General features: G+C 43.4%; 1 protein-coding gene across 1 annotated transcript in view; it reads left to right on the top strand.

The window, feature by feature from the left end:
* The first annotated feature begins 5058 nt into the window (after positions 1–5058).
* The window catches only part of CDCA7L (cell division cycle associated 7 like), a 52382-nt gene continuing 41565 nt past the window's right edge, over positions 5059–15875 (top strand). Inside the window, exon 1 of the mRNA XM_060020400.1 lies at positions 5059–5176. Within this exon, the coding sequence (XP_059876383.1) occupies positions 5153–5176 (24 nt within the window). The 5' untranslated portion in view covers positions 5059–5152. The remainder of the gene's footprint in view (positions 5177–15875) is intronic.

Raw genomic sequence — 15875 nt, forward strand, 5'->3', positions numbered from 1 at the left:
AAAAAGGACACTTTGAGAGGTGTATTTCAACCCTGTTTCTGTCTGTCCCCAGAGAGGACAAAAGAAGCAAAATCTACTCAGAGATGGGATATTTGCTGCAGGGCCACATAATATGCTGTATATTTGAAGCTGTAAGTGGGGAGGGGCTGTTAGAGATCTTCAGGGACTGCCAAGTGGCAGCTGAAACGTGGAAGAACAACGCTGCACAACGGCTGTGGTAGGGAGTCTTGTGATCAAGATGCCGGAGCAGAAGCTGTTAGCACACAAATGCTTTGGCTCAGTTCTAGGGTTTCAGTTTAAAGAATCTCATGAGGATTAAAGACACTTAAACACTTTCAAGTGCTTACAGTTTTACCCAGAAGTTAACAACTTCAGAAACTGCTGATTTCAGCCTGTGACTTTTGATTAATGTTTTTTGATGGTTTAGTTCGCCTTTCTTTTTTTTTTTTTTAAACGGGACTGCAGTAGAAGGCAAAAGATGAATTTATGATGCCAAGTAAATGGTTTGCTTGCATTGCCTTTTCCTTCAGTTTCAACCTTGTGGCTGAATTCCCTTTTTGGCTGTAATGTAGACACTGTTTTACCTTTTTTCTGAACATGGTTTTTAGGCTGTGAGTACATTCCAGGCACTAATAGTCTATACAACATGAGCCATTTCTGAAAAAGTAGAACTCCATAGATTATTATTATTGTTGTCTTGGTTTCTGTGTGATTGTTTTGCTTTTCTTCCTACCATGGGGGAAGCATGTTAAGTATATAATAGATCGTGACCATCACATCTCCCAGCTTTCCTAAGGAATTGCAAAGATGATGTCTCTTTACATAAGAAATCCTGTCAGCCTTTCCTGAGTCACCTGGAGAACTGCAAGCTCTGGTAGATAAAATGCTTGACAGTTTGGAGTGTTTAGGAAGAAAAGTGGAGAGGAAAGATGGAGTGGAAACAATTGTAGGAAAGAGACAAGGGAGCTGGTCTGTTGCTTTTATTAAAAAACAAACAAAAAACCCCTCAAAATGTAACATTCCAGCTTCTTTAGTCCGAGTCTGATTGAAACAGTCCACCTCCTCCTGTTTATAATAGGAGTGTGGCAAGGCTGTGCTTGCAGAATGACGTTCTGTAACAAGCCATACTTAACATGCTTTCACAGTAGATGGCCTCTTAACCATATTTCACAGATAGATATGATTTGCTTTGGAAGTAACTGTCAGAAAAGCCCAAGTCCTGTTGTACTCTGTTTCCTGAGCCCAACTGGGAATTTATGGTTATTGCTTTCATTACTTAGTCTTAAGATTAGACCTTGAATTTTATGCTGTCAGAAATTTTCTGATGCTGGGCTCCAGTTAGCAAGGTCGGGAGCTCATTTGGACTCAAAAGTTGTAAAAGAATCGAGACATGATAAGTAGGTCAGTGCCGAAAGCTGTGAAAGACATGGTGATCAGATAATCAACCGAGAGCAACCATTTGGGACAATTTAGTCACATTAACGTCCTGATGATGTGTAGATTTTGGAAAAGAGAGACAAGGTGTCCGTGGTGGGGTAAGGGGAAGACTCTTGAAAAGACTGCAGAAATACTTGAGATGAAAGAAATGTTCACATATTGAGGTATGGGGAAGTCATTCTGGCTTATACATGAGTTAACTTGAATATTATGCTAACTACAGTAGCCTGTTTTTGGCTACAGTATATCAAACATACATTGTAACTCTGCTTTAATTATTTAAGAAAAGGGCACCTTGACCAGAAGTAAAGAATATCCATGTTAAAAATAAAGATTAAATGCCCTTCTTCCTGGAATGCCAATGTTGGTTCTCCTTTAATGATAAGACTCCCTTCCCAGGTGCCAAGGCCATACTGTATGTGCTGGTCTGTTTTTTGTTTTTTTTTTGGAAACTTGAAGAACTGTATCCCTGACTTGTTTAATGTTCTTTGCTCTGACAAGATATAAAACTGTGCTGAAAAACCCTGCTTCTCTGGAGCAATTTCTCAGAGTAATCTGTGAAGCGGGCTTCTGGGCTATAGTCCTCAGTTTGGCTCAGATAAAATTCTTTTCTATTCTTATTATTGATTGTTCATTGATTATTTTCGTTGAAACTTGCTAAAAGTGGCGTCTACATGTTAAAATAATTACTTTCAGAAGCAAATGGGGAGAAGAAACCAGAATCCTAGGCACAGTGAATAAGTAGGTTGGGATGATAGTACATAAGGAACCCGGTTCCCATTTTCTTAAGGTTTGAATTTCTTCCATGACCATCACTCCCCCTCCCCCATACACCAAGCTACCCTAATAGAGGCAAAAAGGGGAGAGTAGAGCTTAGCAGTAAGACTCATCTGGGTTCTAGTTTGGCTCTGCTAGGTCACCAAGAGTAAGTTTTTTAAGCCCTCAAAGCCTCAGTTTCCTCCTCTGAAAAATGATAGGATTATGTACGTCACATGTTTGTGTCAATGAATGAGTGAAATAAAGCATAAGCAGTTCCTGGAACGTGGTCAGCGTTCAGTAAATGGAAGGATTATCACTACTGATACTACTCACAACTGTCCACCACTCTAGCCTTTTCAAAATACAATCATGTCTGATACCACATGTGTTCATCTTTGTAGGAATACTGTTGCATGGATTGGGCAGATATGCAGTAGCCCCATTTTACACAGGGGAAAAAGGAAGCTCAATGATTAGTCCCAAGGTCACCCAGCTGGTGAGCAGTTGACCTTGGATTACAAGCACGGTGGTTCTTTAAGCCAGGATCAGAATTACCTGGATGATGATCGGAAGTCAGATTGTTGGGCGCCACCCACAGAGTTTCCAATTTGGTAGGTCTGGGATGAGGCCCATGAAATTGGATTTCTTCGCCAGAGTTCAGGTGATGCTGATGCTGTTGGTCTTAAAACCCCACTTTGCAAACAACCAAGCTGGACTAGAGCAATGGTTCTCAAATATACCTGCTCATTGCAGTCACCTGGAAGCTTAACAGAATCAACAAACCCATAACTGCCTCACGTCCATGGATGTTCTGGTACCACAAGTGTGATTCAGTCTTGGCACTAACATATAAATACTTGATTGTTCCAAGTAAAAAAGGATAAATCTATAACAACTTTGGGAGTTCTACACTCTGGAAAGCTCTGTCCTTTTTTTTTTCAAAAAATGTAGTATTTTTTTCTTTCCTTTTTTTAAAATTGAAGTATAGTTGATTGACAATGTGTTAGTTTCGGATGTACGGCACAGTGGTTCAGTTTGTATCTATATCCATATCTATATATCTATCTTTTCTTTTTCAGATTCTTTTCCATGATAGGTTATTACAAGATATTGAATATAGTTCCCTGTGCTATACAGTAGGTCCTTGTTGGTTATCTATTTTACATATAGTAGTGTGTATCTGTTAATCCCAAACTCCTGATTTATCCCCACCCCCTTCCCCTTTGGTAACCGTAAGTTTGTTTCCTATGTCTGTGAGTCTACTTCTGTTCTGTAAATAAGTTCGTTTGTATCATATTTTTTAGATTCCACATATAAATGATATCATACAGTATTTGTCTTTCTGTCTGACTTCACTTGGTTTGATATTCTCTAGGTTCATCCATGTTGCAGCAAATGGCAAAATTTCTTTCCTTTTTGTGGCTAATATTCCACTGTGTGTCTATACACCACATCTTCTTAAGCCAGTCGTTTGTTGATGGGCACTGGGGTTGTTTCCATGTCTTGGCTATTGTGAATAGTGCTGCTGTGAACACGGGGGGCATGTAGTTTTTGAATTATAGTTTTTTCCAGATAAATGCCCAGGAGTGGGATTGCTGACACATGTGGTAACCCTATTTTTAGTTTTTAAAGGAACCTTCATACTGTTCTCTGTAGTGGCTGCACCAATTTACATTTCCACCAACAGCGTAGGAGGGTCAAAAAATATAGTATTAATACGAAATACCTGTAGAGCCAACTATTGAGAGAAGTTTTATAGCAAATCTGCTACAATTTCAGGACAATTTATCTACCACCCTCCCCAACACTTATTTCAAGCATTCCAAAACCTCCACCCACTTAATTTTTCACTCTTCATACCTGAGAACTCTAAGTAGTCTTCCCTGTCCTGCATCAAATTAAGTCCCCCTGTTCTACACCACCATACTACCACTTACCTTTTCCCTCCTGGTATCTATCATAACTCCAAATTTACATTTATTTGCATCCTATTACTGAACTTATTATCACCATTATTAACTAAAGGTATTATTTGAATTCATTGTTGATTAAATTAATCCTTAATTAATTATATTATTATTACAGTTATTTACGTCATTACTACATTTATATTATGTCGGTGGCTGGTTCCCAGACTGTAAGCTCCAACAGAGCAGGGGCCTGTTTTTCGTTCAAGCTTGCGTACACAGCGCCGGACACACAGTAGTAGGTGTTAGGCCAATATTTGTTTATCAGTCTTCCTGACCTCTAAAACTCTCTGTCTAGTGAGGCTGGAAGACCCACGTGTGCAATGGTATAGAACAGACCGTTTAAAGTTCCGGGGGGGGGGGCCTTGGTTGCCAGTTTTGCAAAGCGTACCCCGAAGCGAATGTTTTGAGAGGCGTCAGAACCCCGCCCCTTTACAACTACAGAACAAGTTCTGAGGCAGCCCTAAAACGCTTTCCCGGATCAGAGACACCGATTGCCGCAGAAGCTCTGCGCTCCAGGGTACTACCTGGAACAAACCCTGCAAAGATTCGGCGGGCGCCGCAGCCGGGCGTGCCAGCAGGAGGCTGCGCCGGGACTGCCCCCTCTCATTTCTCCCGCGCAAAACCGGGCCGGACGGCTCCACTCCCTCCCTCCACTGCAGGGGGGAGCCCGGCGCCCCCAGATTGGCAGCCATCCCGGGCGGCTCCCAGCTGCAGCCCCTCTTGCGCCGCCTGCAAAGCGAAGTTCACCGGTCGCGAAGTTTGGGTCCTGTAAGAGGAGCCTCGAGGGCTGGCGCCGCGGCGCCGAGTGGGCGGCGCGGTGCGCTCCCCCTGTCCCGGGCGCCGAGTGCGCCCCTCCCCCGGCCCGCCGGAGCTCCGGGCGGAGCGAGCGCGCTGCGCGGCCGCGGGCGACCTCCGTGCGCGGCCCCGTGGCGAGCGAGGCTCCCGTGGCCGCGTGCTGGGAGGAGGCCGGAGCCCAGCGGGGAAGAATGGAGTTGGCGACTGGCTCGCAGGTGAGGATCTGGCCGCCCGCCGCAGCCCGGACGCACCCTCGGCCTGCCTTCCCTTTGCGCTTGGCCCTGCGCCCCGCCTTGGGCTGGAAACGTGGCCCTCGGCTGCCGCGTTGTGGATCGGGCGCGCCCAGTCCCGCCGACGCCGGAGCGGGCACGCCCCGCAGGTGTGTCCGGTGTTTACGGTTGTGCCACCTGGAGCGGAGAGGCCGGGTGCCGCCGCACGCGGGCGCTCGCCGCTGGCCCGGGTGGGGCCTCGGGGTAGTCCGCTGGGTCGCTGCGGCCGCGAGCCCCGGGAGCGGATGAACTCTAGGGCAGTGCAGGCGGGGAGGCCGTAGCGGCGCAGCGACTGCGTTTGCGGTGCTCGTGGGACTGGGGGAGGGGGAAGCTTTTTCGGTGCGCGCCCCCCACTTTCTCCGGCATTGGCATGGAGATGAGTTTAAGTGTGATTTTCTAAAAAAGCATAGTCGAGAATCGGGCCAATTCAACTTGGATAATGGGGTTTAAAAAGCGTTGCTTTTGTATTTGTTCTAGAACTTTTGGAAATGTTTTTAAGGAACTTGTAACCGTTTGGGGGAACTGGCAGCGTTATTAGACCAGGTTAAAAAACAAAAAGCCCCAAGCTCCCAAACCGTGTATACAGCACCACCGCAGGTACCCATTATGGTTTTAACTAGGTCTTAAAAATCTCATTAACAAGCTCCCCAAAATTACAATGGGTGGTGGGAAGTGGACTTAGCTTCAGTTTTCTTTTTTACTTTTTAAAAGCGCTTTTCTCTACTTTCTAGTAATGAATATACATAATTTATGCGGAGGTAAGCAATAAAAACTTTTTCAAACGAACTAAAAATAAACCTTTTAGAAAGGAAGCAGCTTGTAGGAGCCCGAGAGATGCTTTGTATGAGGGTTGGGTTTTTTCTTGCTTTTGTGAGCGCTTCTGACTCACTGCTTCCACCTTACCTTTGGCTGGTGTTTATCTCCTTTCTCCACCTGGGTGTTGGGCATCCGCAGGATTTGGGAGACGCGGAGCGACCGGGGCCCAGCTGCCGGGGTGGCCGGTGGTGCCTGAGCCCGTGACGCTGTCACCTGCCTGGGTCTGGCGGCACATTAGAGACCAAGCCACTAATGGTCGCTTTGGCCATTTGGTGATTTCTGAAAGGCTTCCTGAAAGTGGACACTTGAGAAAAATCTATTGTGGATGTTTAAGAGAAAGAGTATTTTTTGAATTTCTCCAATTAAGTGAGGTATTAAAAGCAAGGAAAACAAACTCAAGAAGGGATGGGACAGGCTTAGTTGTTTTTGTTTTTGCCACTGACACTTACCATATAATTAGTATCCTAGGCTTTTAGGAGGTTTGGGTTTCTCCAGGATTTGAACCCTTCTGGAAGGAGCTTGTGAATTTCATCAGTAAATGTATCTTGATGATGTATCATTCCTGAAACATGTTGTTCTGGTGGTGCTGCGTCACCCACTACTTACATACACAGTTCCTGCTTAAGAAATTTAAAATGGGGCTTCCCTGGTGGCGCAGTGGTTGACAGTCCGCCTGCCGATGCACGGGACACGGGTTCGTGCCCCGGTCCGGGAAGATCCCACATGCCGCGGAGCGGCTGGGCCCGTGAGCCGTGGCCGCTGAGCCTGCGCGTCCGGAGCCTGTGCTCTGCAACGGGAGAGACCACAACAGTGAGAGGCCCACGTACCGCAAAAAAAAAAAAAAAAAAAAAAAAAGAAATTTAAAATGTCCCAGAATGTTTAGTTGGAGATGAACATTTTATTGTCAAATAATGAGGCAAACTTTTGGTAGCTCTAAAATGTTAAGTAAACTATTTACCATGTGGCAGTAAGCCACAAATTATATCTGACCCATTATGCATCCATTAGGGCAAATTACTTTTGTAAGATGATCAGGTTTGTTTTTTCTCTCCCCCCAACGCCCCCCCCCCCCCCCCCCCCCGGTCAAAAGACCTCCTAATTGACCGGGCAAATTAAGATGTGTGAGGATTTTTCTAGTGGAAATGTTCCTGTTCATCATAATTTAAGTGTGGGCGTATTATAGCCTCCTTAATTTAAATGAGTGGAGAGTGGTTTTACGGGGTGGGCAGGTGACTGCGGATAAGAGCACTTAATGAACACATCAGGCCCAGCAGGATGTTGAGTTCGTGTGGTTCTTCTCTGTACCTCAGCCTTATGCATAAAGCAGTGTGACGAACGGCCTGAAGCGGCGTGAGTGCACACTGAAGGAAGGCTCAGCCCAGTGTGCAGTGGGTTTTAATCTAACGCCTACAGCAGATATAATTTCCATCCCTTGTAAGGTATAGAGCTGGAAGGGGCTTTAGTAAAGCCTCTTAGGCCCGATGTTATGAGTAAAGGGAGCTAGGCAGGGAGGAAACAAGAAATTCGTTTCAACTCTGAACTCCTTGCTAGCCTCTGCTTTTCTGCAGCCTCAACAGTGTGTCGGATTTGATGTCCTCTGACAGTGATCACACCTCCCCTGGGCTCTAGTCCTTGTTGGGCTGACCACTGTGTCTTTGTGCTTTTGTATTGAATGATAGGAATAATGGCCAGTAAAGATGAGGGGATGGTCCCTTACTGAGAGCGCTCAGCAGCGAAGCTTGCAGGAGCTGGAGGATGGGACTGCCTCAGCTTCCTAGCAGAGAGGCTGGGAGGTCCTGAATGTCAGTGTAGTCCTTTTACTGTCTTCTACTGCTAGGGTGCAGGTTGGACCCTTAGAGAAGGAAATGATGCTAAATGTTCTCGTGAATATGCATGGAACGTGCCGTTTGGAGGAGAAAAGGCATTTTTCTGATAGTTACCTCACAGACACAAAGTGTACCCATCTGATCCTGTGGCTTAAAATGTGTGCCCAGGGCTTCCCTGGTGGCGCAGTGGTTGAGAGTCCGCCTGCCAATGCAGGGGACACGGGTTCGTGCCCCGGTCCGGGAAGATCCCACATGCCACGGAGCGGCTGGGCCCGTGAACCATGGCCGCTGAGCCTGCGTGTGAGAGGCCCGCGTACCGCAAAAAAAAAAAAAAAAAAATGTGTGCCCAGAGCCCCAGAAACTGGTCACAGAACGGGGTCGTTTGTGACTTCTTAGAAGGCCAGCACATTCGTCGTTTTGATGTACTGCTGACCTCCCATCCATAAAAGAGCTGAATTCTCAGTGATCAGGAGAAACCTCAGATAGCACAGCAATTCCGATCTGGTCAGGTACACAGGACAGAAAACCGTAAGATACTTATGTGACTTAAAACAGTTTAGGAACAGTAAGTTAACAAAAAAGTTCAATAAAGCCATTCGAATAGAGTAGTCTAGGCGTCTTAGTTTTACGTCGCCCTTGAGAGTTCTCTATTACTCTCTTCGAGCTATAGTTTAGACTTTTTACGTCCAAGATACAGTTTTGTTTTGTAAAGGACATAGCTTTATGCATCAAAGTGGAATTGATGCAGGCTACTTGGGGAGGGATTGAGGTAAGAAAATATTTTGGGGACCATTTCCTTTTCCTTTTGAAAAGCAGTGGTTTGTGACTGTTTTTAAACAGGACCATTCAGAGGCACAGTAGGCATATGGCTGAAGTTAACGTGCACGATAGTTTCCTTCCATAGTGGTAAATGCCAGCACCCTGTGTATAGTGCAAAAATAGGTTGTGGAGTCTCACAGTGAAAGGGACCAGAATTTTAGTTCAAGTAGTTGGTGGCTTCCTGCCTGTTTTTCTTCATGATCATCAGCTTATGCCAGAAGGCCCCCTGACTGGGTTAGTCCATTTGTCAGATGTCCTTTCAGCACCTACTGTGTGCTAGATATTATGTCAGTTATGGTGGAAGAAACAAAGACAGAAAACGCTGTTCGTTCCCCAGCCCCCTGCCATCAGAGGTCACCCTGGAACTCCTTGCCTCTTCTGCCTTTGCCAGAGCTCAGCTGGCTCCTGCCCTGAGCTGTAGGGACATAGGCGGCCTTGGGTTTTGGGGATGGGAGAAGACCTTAAGAGTCATCCTTCCCCAGCCCCCCAACCCGCCCCGCATCCTCCAAGGAAGGGAAACGATCAATTCCTTTTAAAAGTCGTGCTGTGCTAGGTACTTAATATTAACAGATTTAATCCTCACTGTAGTTCTCTGAAGTAGGTTGTATTATCTGCATTTTAAAGATAAGCCTAATAGAGTGATTTGCTCAGGGCAGCCTGGCAAGGAAGGAGCTGAGCCAGAATTCTGTCTCCAGAGCCGGGGCTTGACTCTTGCTGCTAGAATCACCAGGTCTTGGCAGGTCACACAACTTTCGCTGAAATGTTGTGAGGCTAGAAATCCTTCCTCAACTTACGTTGCCATTGAGATAAGCAAGGACACACCAAGTTTAACGTACTATTTAAGTAGAAGGGGATGTCAGCGCTTTGGGGTTTTCTTACGATACCTTTACCCCTCCTTTTAAAGAGAAGGGCTGGGGCGTTAGCAGCAGCTGGTCTGGTTCTTTTTAAGGAACTGGACAAGTTATGCTTTGAGTAGGATTCTTTGGATGCTGTTTGTAAAAGTCAGCTTGGGAATATGAATAAGATCCACACAGTTTTTACATAGGAATGACTTTTAGATGAATTTTGTATTGTGCAGGTAATACGCTGTTCATAGAAGCTGAAAAGGAAACAAAAATTGAACTATTCTACGTCTCTACTCCCTGGGCATCATTTTCTAGACATTTTCCATTCAGTGTTTGCCTGTGTCCAAGTCACCATTTTTGGTTAACTCTTATGGTATGATTGCTGTTTGAATTCTGCTTTCTTTAGCACTGTCAGTACTATTTTTCTGAGTAGCTTGGAGTCTTTATGGTTTTCATTTTCAATGACTGTGTAATGTTTCATTCAGGTGTGTACTTTATGTTGAAAAGTTTTAAATTATTAACAAATAAATTTAAGAAACTTTGCAATGAATGTCTTGGGGTGGTACATACCGTATGCCCTGTGTTGAAGTCAACGCTGTTTTTAATTGCTGTTTCCCTGTCATGTACTTACTATCTGGTAGAATGTGCGTGATTTTCAATAGATGGGAACCTCTCACGTATTTTTTTCCTAAGGCATTTCCCCATTTGTTTTGCTGTATTAGCTGAGAGAAGGCACTTTTTGCCCAGGTTAGAATCAGGACTCATGATAACTAACCTGAAATAATGACTGTTTTCGTCCTGAACTTAGAGCCTCTAAGTTAAGCTTTCTTTGGTCTTGCTTATTTTAACTATAAATCATCTTCTAGATGGCATTCCCGAAAATGTGTGTTCATTGAAGTTCGGATATTCAAAGGTCAGACAGTAGGTTCACTCATTATAAAGTGGTTACTGAGAGCTAAAAAAAAGAAACTATTTCTTGATGTGAGTGCTGGTTATAATGGGTAGGTGCAGTTTGTAAAACTTCACCAAGCTCTGCACTTACGATCTAGGCATGTTCTGGTTGCATGTTGCACTTAAAACGTTAACAGAGTAGCGTATCGAATACTAAAGTAGGAAGTACGAGGTCTGAGGACTGTGCTTCTGGAGAGCCCAGGCTACCAGGTGTGTGGTGACACCTTCCCAGGTGTCTCGTGTCCTGCCAGTGGAACCCATATCCTCAGGGCTGGACGTGGTCCAGGGGTCCCTCCCCACAAACCCCCTCTCCCGTTCCCCCAAACCCTCCATAGCAGCAGCACTGCTGTGTGGGCAGCCCCCCATATTTAAGCTCTACTGCTGGAGGATCCCATGGACCTGGCGAGTGCCTCGCATTTGTGAGTGAGCTCTGGCCTTTGAGTCTTTTGGCACAAGGCCTGGCCCTCCCTCAGCTGCCTGCTGGTAGAACTCCTCCTCTGTTAGGAGGGCCCAGGATTTACCCCAGGGTAATGGTTGATCACCTGAAATCACGTGGCAGGCCAAAGTGATAATTATCCCTGTCTGTGAAGGGCCTGGCGTATCATAGCTGTTAAATGTTTGTTGAATTTTTTAAGAAAGATGGTTTAGGGTTGTCAATGTATAGTGAGTGCAGGCATGAGTTACGACAAGCTGGAGCAGGGCTTCTGGCAATTTTCAAATGGTGGAGGCCAGTTCGTACCTGTTCCAGAGGCCTGGAGGTGTGCAGTCCCACCCTGCCTGTGCAGGAGATTTTCTCATTAATCTCCAGTTTTGTCTTTAAAATCATGCCTATTCCGTGATACATTTTTATTTGTTTGAATACAAAAGTGCTGTTTTAAACTATTCTCGTGGGGAAAAAAGTCTCCTCCCCTGTCCCACCTGTGGTTCTGAGAGCCCTCAGGCTGTCACTGAGCTCCCCAGCTTAAGGAATGGAACTGCCAAGTATAGAATTTAGCAAACAAACCTCTAATAAACACTGAAACAGGAAAGATATCCCCTTAAAGCTGTCCCCCACCCCACACTATCTTTTCCCTTAAAGCTCCGTGACTCTGAGGGTGTTTAAGACGGGCGGGGGGGGGGGGGGACTTGCACTGATACTGAATTCCCTAAGAATATTTTTTTTTTTTTCTTTTTGGCGATACGCGGGCTTCTCACTGTTGTGGCCTCTCCCGTTGCGGAGCAGAGGCTTTCGATGCGCAGGCTCAGAGGCCATGGCTCACTGGCCCAGCCGCTCCGCGGCATGTGGGATCTTCCCGGACCGGGGCACGAACCCGCGTCCCCTGCCTCGGCAGGCGGACTCTCAACCACTGCGCCACCAGGGAAGCCCCCTAAGAATATTTTTTAATGCAAAATGGCTCGTGCCCTTTATTTTGTTCTCCATTAGCATTGGTTTAAAATGGAAAGTTAAGAAAAATAAAAGTACATTTAACTGTCATCTTTTTTTTAATTTTAATTTTTTATTGAAGTATAGTTGTTTTAAAGTGTTGTGTTAGTTTCTGAGGTACAGCAAAAGTGATTCAGTTATACGTATATATATTCTTTTTCATATCTTTTTCCACTATGGTTTATTATAGGATATTGAATATAGTTCCCTGTGATGAACAGTAGAACCTTGTTGTTTATCTGTTTTATATACATTTTACTATATATATTTTCATATAATATTTGCCAATCCCAAACTCTTAATTTATCCTTCCCCCACCACCCCTTTTCCCCTTTGGTAACCATAAGTTTGTTTTCTATGTCTGTGAGTCTCTTTCTGTTTTGTAAATAAGTTTATGTCATATTTTAAATTCCACATAAAAATGATATCATGGTATTTGTGTTTTTCTAACTTACTTCACTTAGTATGATAATCTCTAGGTCCATCCATGTTGCTGCAAATGGCATTATTTCATTCTTTTTTATGGTTGAGTAATATTCCATTGTATATATGTACCATACTTTATCTGTTCATCTGTTGATGGACGCTTAGATTGTTTCTATGTTTTGGTTATTGTGAATAGTGCTGCTGTGAACATAGAGATGCATGTATCTTTTTGAATTATAGTTTTGTCCAGATATATGCCCAGGAGTGGGATTGCTGGATCATATGGTAATTCTATTCTTAGTTTTCTGAGGAACTTCCATACTGTTCTCCATAGTGGCTGCACCAGTTTACATTCCTGCCTACCAACAGTGTAGGAGGGTTCCCTTTTCTCCACACCCTCTCCAGCAGTAGTTATTTGCAGACTTTTTAAAGATGGGCATTCTGACCAGTGTGAGGTGACAACCTCACTGTAGTTTTGATTTGCATTTCTCTAACAGTTACCGGTGCTGAGCATGTTTTCATGTGCCTGTTGGCCATCTGCATGTCTTCGTTGGTGAAATGTCTATTTAGGTCTTCTGCCCAGTTTTTGATTGGGTTGTTTGTTTTTTTGATATTGAGCTATATGATCTGTTATTATAGTTTGGAAATTAGACCCTTGTCGGTCACATCATTTGCAAATATTTTCTCCCATTGTGTAGTCTGTCTTATCGTTTTCTTCATGGTTTCTTTTGCTGTGCAAAAGCTTATAAGATTATTTAGGTCCCGTTTGTTTAATTTTTTTTCATTTGTTTTTTCATTTGTTTAATTTTTTTAAATTTATTTTTTTAACGTCTTTATTGGAGTATAATTGTTTACAATGGTGTGTTAGTTTCTGTTTTAAAACTAGTGAATCAGCTATACATATACATGTATCCCCATATCTCCTCCCTCTTGCATCTTCCTACCACCCTCCCTATGCCACCCCTGTAGGTGGTCACGAAGCGCCAAGCTGATCTCCCTGTGCTATGCGGCTGCTTCCCGCTATCTATTTTACATGTGGTAGTATATATAAGTCCATGCCACTCTCTCACTTTGTCCCAGCTTACCCTTCCCCCTCCCCGTGTCCTCAAGTCCATTCTCCATGCGTGCGTCTTTATTCCTGTCCTGCCCCTAGGTTCTTCAGAACTTTTTTTTTTAGATTCCATATATATGTGTTAGCATATGGTATTTATTTTTCTCTTTCTGACTTACTTCCCTCTGTATGACAGACTCTAGGTCCATCCACCTTACTACAAATTACTCAATTTCATTTCTTTATATGGCTGAGTAATAGTCCATTGTATATATGTGCCACATCTTCTTTATCCAGTCATCTGTCAGTGGACACTTAGGTTGCTTCCATGACCTGGCTTTTGTAAATAGAGCTGTAATGAACATTTTGGTACATGTCTCTTTTTGAATTATGGTTTTCTCAAGGTATATGCCCAGTAGTGGGATTACTGGGTCGTATGGTAGTTCTATTTGTAGTTTTTTAAGGAACCTCCATACTGTTCTCCATAGTGGCTGTATCAGTTTACATTCCCACCAGCAGTGCAACAGGGTTCCCTTTTTTCCACACCCTCTCCAGCATTTATTGTTTGTAGATTTTTTGATGATGGCCATTCTGACCGGTGTCAAGTGATACCTCATTGTGGTTTTGATTTGCATTTCTCTAATGATCAGTGATGTTGAGCATCCTTTCATGTGTTTGTTGGCAATCTGTATATCTTCTTTGGAGAAATGTCTGTTGAGGTCTTCTGCCCATTTTTGGATTAGGTTGTTTTTTTCATATTGAGCTGCATAAGCTGCTTGTAAATTTTGGAGATTAGTCCTTTGTTTGCAACCCTCCCATTCTGAGGCTTGTCTTTTTGTTTATGGTTTCCTTTGCTATGCAAAAGCTTTTAAGTTTCATTAGGTCCCATTTGTTTGTTTTTATTTTTATTTCCATTTCTCTAGGAGGTGGGTCCAAAAGGATCTTGCTGTTATTTATGTCATGGAGTGTTCTGCCTGTGTTTTCCTCTAAGAGTTTTATAGTGTCTGACCTTACATTTAGGTCTTTAATCCGTTTTGAATTTATTTTTGTGTATGGTGTTAGGGAGTGTTCTAATTTCATTCTTTTTACATGTAGCTTTCCAGTTTTCCCAGCACCACTTATTGAAGAGGCTGTCTTTTCTCCATTGTATATTCTTGCCTCCTTTATCAAAGATAAGGTGACCATGTGAGCATGGGTTTATCTCTGGGCTTTCTCTCCTGTTCCACTGATCTATATTTCTGTTTTTGTGCCAGCACCATACTATCTTGATTACTGTAGCATTGTAGTATAGTCTAAAGTCAGGGAGCGTGATTTCTCCGGCTCTGTTTTTCTTTCTCAAGATTGTTTTGGCTATTTGGGGTTTTTTGTGTTTCCATACAAATTGTGAAATTTTTTGTTCTAGTTCTCTGAAAAATGCCATTGGTAGTTTGATAGGGATTGCATCGAATCTGTAGCTAGCTTTCTGTAGTATAGTCATTTTCACAACATGGACTCTTCTAATCCAAGAACATGGTATATCTCTCCATCTATTTGTATCTTTAATTTCTTTCATCAGTGTTTTATGGTTTTCTGCATACAGGTCTTCTGCCTCCTTAGGTAGGTTTATTCCTAGGTATTTTATTCTTTTTGTTGTAATGGTAAATGGAAGTGTTTCCTTAATTTCTTTTTCAGATTTTTCATCATTAGTGTATAGGAATGCAAGAGATTTCTGTGTGTTAATTTTGTATTCTGCTACTTTACCAAATTCATTGATTAGCTCCAGTAGTTTTCTGGTAGCATCTTTAGGATTGTCTATGTATAGTATCATGTCATCTGCAAACAGTGACAGTTTTACTTCTTCTTTTCCGATTTGGATTCCTTTTATTTCTTTTTCCTCTCTGATCGCTGTGGCTAAAACTTCTAAAACTGTGTTGAATAATAGTGGTGAGAGTGGGCAACCTTGTCTTGTTCCTGATCTTAGTGGAAATGATTTCAGTGTTTCACCATTGAGAACGATGTTGGCTGTTGGTTTGTCATATACGGCCTTTATTATGTTGAGGTAAGTTCCCTCTATGCCTACTTTCTGGAGGGTTTTTATCATAAATTGGTGATGAATTATATCGAAAGCTTTTTCTGCATTTATTGAGATCATCATCTGGTTTTTCTCTTTCAGTTTGTTATTATGGTGTATCACGTTGATTGATTTGCGTATATTGAGGAATTCTTGCATTCCTGGGATAAACCCCTGTTGATCATGGTGTTGATCCTTTTAATGTGCTGTTGGATTCTGTTTGCTAGTATTTTGTTGAGGATTTTTGCATCTGTGTTCATCAGTGTTATTGGCCTGTAGTTTTCTTTTTTTGTAACATCTTTGTTTGGTTTTGGTATCAGGGTGATGGTGGCCTCACAGAATGAGTTTGGGAGTGTTCCTTCCTCTGCTATATTTTGGAAGACATTGAGAAGGATAGGTGTTAGCTCTTCTCTAAATGTTTGGTAGAATTCGCCTGTG

Source organism: Delphinus delphis, chromosome 9 (assembly GCF_949987515.2).
Source record: "Delphinus delphis chromosome 9, mDelDel1.2, whole genome shotgun sequence".
In the NCBI taxonomy this organism is placed as follows: domain Eukaryota; kingdom Metazoa; phylum Chordata; class Mammalia; order Artiodactyla; family Delphinidae; genus Delphinus; species Delphinus delphis.